The 4,773-nt window shown below is 47.2% G+C and overlaps 2 protein-coding genes across 4 annotated transcripts in view; one reads left to right on the top strand and one right to left on the bottom strand.

Annotated features, from left to right (window-relative positions):
* fgd6 (FYVE, RhoGEF and PH domain containing 6) overlaps positions 1-1,819 on the bottom strand; it is a 10,396-nt gene extending 8,577 nt beyond the window's left edge. The window contains exons 1-2 of the mRNA XM_019897577.1: positions 1,302-1,819; positions 16-102 (exon numbers count right to left, since the gene is read on the bottom strand). Of these exons, the coding sequence (XP_019753136.1) occupies positions 16-102; positions 1,302-1,311 (97 nt within the window). The 5' untranslated portion in view covers positions 1,312-1,819. The remainder of the gene's footprint in view (positions 1-15; positions 103-1,301) is intronic.
* Positions 677-4,773, top strand: part of vezt (vezatin, adherens junctions transmembrane protein) — a 9,488-nt gene continuing 5,391 nt past the window's right edge. Inside the window, exons 1-5 of one of the 3 annotated variants that reach the window (XM_019897540.1) lie at positions 677-815; positions 2,007-2,095; positions 2,732-2,851; positions 4,148-4,237; positions 4,319-4,363. In XM_019897540.1, coding sequence (XP_019753099.1) covers positions 2,060-2,095; positions 2,732-2,851; positions 4,148-4,237; positions 4,319-4,363 — 291 coding nt within the window. In that variant the 5' untranslated portion in view covers positions 677-815; positions 2,007-2,059. Of the gene's footprint in view, positions 816-843; positions 1,025-1,950; positions 2,096-2,731; positions 2,852-4,147; positions 4,238-4,318; positions 4,364-4,773 lie in introns of those variants that run through there. The other 2 variants (XM_019897539.1, XM_019897541.1) reach the window with 2 other exon arrangements.

Genomic DNA, 4,773 nt, shown 5'->3' on the forward strand with positions numbered 1-4,773 from the left:
AGGTGGGGGGCAGGCCGGGTTTGGGGGCAATGGCCGGAGGGGGTGAGGGTTTGGCCACGGCGGGAAGTTTAGGTTTGGGAGCTAATGGAGGCTTCTTCACACCTGCGTGTGCACAAGACAAGACAGGACAGAATTAAAAACACGCACGTGTTAAGGCATTGTACATCCTTCCTTCCTCAAATATCAGCAGAGACAGCTGTGAGATGCAGTTACAGGCGAGGTTCAACGGTCACTCCTGGGTTCAGGGGGGAGTAATGTGTGAAATGCATCATGCATCACAATTTGAATGGAAGAGCTGGAAGTAGTGGCTGACTCACTCCGACAGGAACCCGTGGCAAAATTCCTCTCAGAAAGCTTCTGAAGCTAAATCGTTTCGTTGTACAAACGCACACAGAAAAAAAAAAATGTCACACCACTGCGTCCTGCAGTGATGTGACAAAAAAGGTCAATGGCCACAGAGGCGAGACACCAAACTCCCAATATGGCTGATTCTGACACATAATAAACACGTTTTGCAGAGAAATTGAATGTCTTGCGGTGTACGAGCCATGAGCCGTATTAACATGTAACTGCGGTCGAAATCACAGAATGCAGTAATAACGACCTCTATCGAAACTTTATTAAAGCAGGATCGAAAAGATGTCATGGTCCTGGTGTTCGATTGGACCTAAATGCGAACTAAAACTCGCCGAAATCAGCCAGTTGTGACGACGATCCCATCAAAGTCCCGCGCGTACTTTATACGACAACAGACGAGCGAGACGTCCCAGGTTTGGCTGATTTCTGAACGGAGTTTCGCAGGAAGCGTCAGTCAGGTAATGCGAACTTACCAGAAAACAAACACAAAACGACCTTCACAGAACGGCACACTCCATATGATGGCTAAACTAACATTTATTGCAACAAAGCTTTATATGAAGCTTTACAAAAGATGTTAACGTCGCATTGTTGACTATTCGGACGTGTAGCATCAGCAGCGGGACAGATGTTTTAAAGACAAAGAAGTTTTTGACCATCCCCAGCTGTGAGTCGGCCGCTTAAAACGGAAAGCCGCTTTTTAGCGTACTATTATTGTCAGTTATGGAGGCCTCCCAAAACGACGCCTGGTGTGTCCTATTGTACTATTTATGTGGAGGCGATTTTTTTTTCAGGAAAAGGCTGTAATTAAATGGTAAAAAAAAAAACAGTGGATGGTTACTTCTAACAGTTGTTTTTCACGACGGTGTATTTACAATGAGCATTTTACTAAAAAGTATATAGAGATGTCGGTACTTTGCAGTTCGCCCCCGCAAGAAACAAACCTGTGCTCATGACTCCCGAATCGTTGCTCCTGCTTTCTCCATGAGGAATGTAAATTCGCTTTCAATGGAAGCGCGACAAGGTCTTGGTTTTTTCCTGTCTCCACAGCATTGTCACTTCGAAATCCACTACGGCGAGCTCAAACAAACCGCGGGCCGCCGCTCTTACTCCTTATCTCGCTCGCACATCCGCCGATAACGACTTTATGCCTTTTGCGTTTTCCATTTTCCCCAGTTTTTCGGCTTCGGCAAAGTTCGTCGGTTTTGTCAAGCCAGAAGCACTGCGAACACGTGACTTCCTGTTGTGAATAACAGCATTACATCCGATTGCGAACGGCGCGATGTTTTTGGAGCATTGCCGTGCATAAAATGTCACCTTAAAACTACGATGCAAACGATATTCAAGTTCAATCGATTGCCTTTGCTACGATTCTTATCGTGTTTGTTATAAATCATTTTTTATTATTGTGAAGTAATGTTCTCTGTATTTCTGCCTCATTGTTTTACTTTTTCTCGCCGGGCTTTTCTAACGGTTGGGCCTGTGCATCACGTGGCCACAAAGGGGCGCTATGTAAGCCAGTGCTCCCCTTGTGGTTTCTCGCGAGGAAGAAGCGCGATCGGGTGCGCCTGAATGGGAATTGTAGTTCTTTTGTTTAGCAACCCGGCTAAACTCCCAACTCTCCCTTTGGCCCGACTATTGCCGTCCAGTCGCCCCTGAAACTCGGCATGCAGAGCGAGCCGCGCGTCGATGGACGAGCGCCATGACGGAGGAGTTTGACGAAGATGTCGTGTTCGAGGTTCGTATCGCATATGTGTCACTTGTTAACCTCTGCTTTGTCATGCTGATGCAAGTAGACACTTGCTGATAGCTTCGCTTGGGATGCATAAAAATAGATGCTAGTCGCTTTTTAAAAGTGCGAAATAAATTGCGAGACTTGGCTGGCTTATGACAAAACCGTGCATCTGATAGACGGGGGCAAGTTTGGGGACGATCATTGATTGCAGTGGGTGGGGCGGGGAGGACCAGACAGACGCAACCAAGGCGTCGGTTCTGATTAAAAACACGCGCAGACACATTCTCAAATTTGGATTGCGACAAAATGAGCTCGGTGTGATTATGGAAGTGAGTATTACCTTAAGAGCACGTATGTGATGGTAATTACACAGATGCTCCCATGATGCATCTGTTAAATGTCCGGGGTAGTAGAATACAATCATGGTAACAACAAGCGGGTCAGGTTATCTTTCAAGGATGGGAAAGCAGGAGGATTATGACGTCCAATTTCAAATCTTTGGTCACAATCCGGACGTGTCCGCGGGCTGAGTAGATTAGGGTTTGTTTGTTTTTTTGATAGGAGAAAGCCTTCATAGAAGTTGGCTCAACAGGTCAGCATAAGATGGGAAGCACTCTCACCTCAGCGTTTGCTTTGCAGAACTCGCCGCTTTTCCGCTACCTGCACGATTTAGGACACACAGACTTCGAGACATGTCCTACGGCGGCGAGAGACCAAGACGGCGACCTGGCATCTGGGGATGTTCCCCGGAAAGCTCAGGTGAGTCCTTCAGATGAGTCCTGATCTGAAACGGGAATTTGAGACCTTGGGGAGAACAATTTTATTCCATGCTTTAATTTCACTCTCACCTTCTTTCCTTCCTAAACTCCTTCCTTTCTCCCTCTGACCTGCATTGCATCCCATTGGTCTTCCATCCCTTGTTTCCATCACTTTTCTGCCTTCCCTTCCACCCTTTTAAACATAATTTCCTTCCCGATCTTTTCTTCCTTACTTTCCTCAGACCAAATTTATGCATCCTTCCTTCCTTTGCTTAAACTTGCTTTTTTACCTTCCTTCCTACACACCTTCGATCTGTTTTTTTCTTCCAGCCTTCCTTTTGTTCTTTCTTTCAGAGCTGCTTTTTTTATTTTGCACCCTTCCTTTTTTTTTTTTTTTTTTTTTTTTAAAATACCTTCCTGCCCGCCTATCGTCCTTCCCTCTTTTTTCTTTTCCGGCATCTCGTTCTTCACAGTACCCGTCAAAAAGAAGTAAATAACGCACAAAGTGTGGAGCTGCCCTGGTACATATTATGAGCTGATCCAGCAAGCACTACTTATCGCTAAGCTATTGCATCTGTTGGGAGGAATGATGCGCTCGCATTTGTGGAACTTTCCACTTGTGTGACATTTCCTCTGTGCTGCTCAGGACAGGAAGTCTTTGGTCAGCATGTCGCTTCCCGGATGTCAGATAAAGCCGGATTGAGTTGGGAATGTCACTCGACTTTCGCTTTTGCTAAAATGTCTTGCGTCCCTCTTACGTCCCCTGTTTGCCAAAGACGACGATTTTGGGACTACAGTAATCCCTTAACAACGGCTGTATCGACGACAGGCGACGTTAAAGCCTGCTTAGTGTTTGCAAGCGGAACAAATGGCCACGTTTGTGCCGAGTGAGCAGGAATTCTTTGCGCTTTTACTTCCTGCACATACCCAATCGGTAATCGATACAGCTAATAAAACACCCCCGTCGCGCTGGGGAAATGGGTCGGTCCCCGGGCCCACAAGAGGGGACTGATGACGCTGACTGACAAGCGTGTCGCCAAATGGAATTCATTTGGAAAAAAAAGTTTTCTCAGATCATAACCAAGTTATTTTTCCCTTAGAAGTACTACTAGAGCTTTTTAATACAAAAAATGTAAAAATGTCATTCTCATAGTATTTTGACTTTAAACTTGTAGTGTTATGACTTTAGGTCTTGAAAAAAATACAAGACCTAAAGTGTCGGTGCATCTTGAAAAACAGATTTTTTTTTTTACTTTTCTGAAAAAAGAAAAATGATTTCTTTTTTGAATGTGTGTAGGAGGGAGTCATGCAGACCTTGGCTGAACTTGTGTGGAAATGGAACCCACTTCAGAAGGCGGCGTCCTCTCACACACTGGAGCAGCAGCTGGTGAGTCCAACTTGCAAAAAAATCGGCAGGCCTCCCTTGCCAGTCTGCCTTTACCAACGTCCTCCCCACGCTCGCTCGCAGGACAGCATGCTGGGTGAGTACTCTGTGCGCTGCATCCTGGATCAGGACGTGCTGCTGCAAGAGGACGTGGAGCTGATTGAGCTGCTGGAGCCCGGCCTGCTGACACTCCGCTCGTCGCCCGACCGCACCAGCGCCGCCGCACTGCCCCGACCCGCCGTCTTCGCCACACCCTCAGCATGGTACACTAATGACCTGCGTGGTCCAATTTTCACATTTATTTTGATGGGGGATGAGTTTGGAATGGTATCAAGTGTTTTGGGATCACAGGTTGGGGTGTACAGCAAAAAGACAAATACATCCGTCGATGTTTCAACCTGTGTCCACTCAGGGACTTGGCAGGTCTGATGGGCCCGGTGGCAGTTCTGCTGGGTCTGTGCTCGGCGTCCGGGGGCGCGTGGTCGCTGGCGGCCGCCCCCTTGGTCCTGGCCGCGCTGTGCTGGGCGGCGGCCCTGTGG

The sequence above is a fragment of the Hippocampus comes genome, unplaced genomic scaffold (assembly GCF_001891065.2).
Source record: "Hippocampus comes isolate QL1 unplaced genomic scaffold, H_comes_QL1_v1.1 scaffold81, whole genome shotgun sequence".
Lineage (NCBI taxonomy): Eukaryota > Metazoa > Chordata > Actinopteri > Syngnathiformes > Syngnathidae > Hippocampus > Hippocampus comes.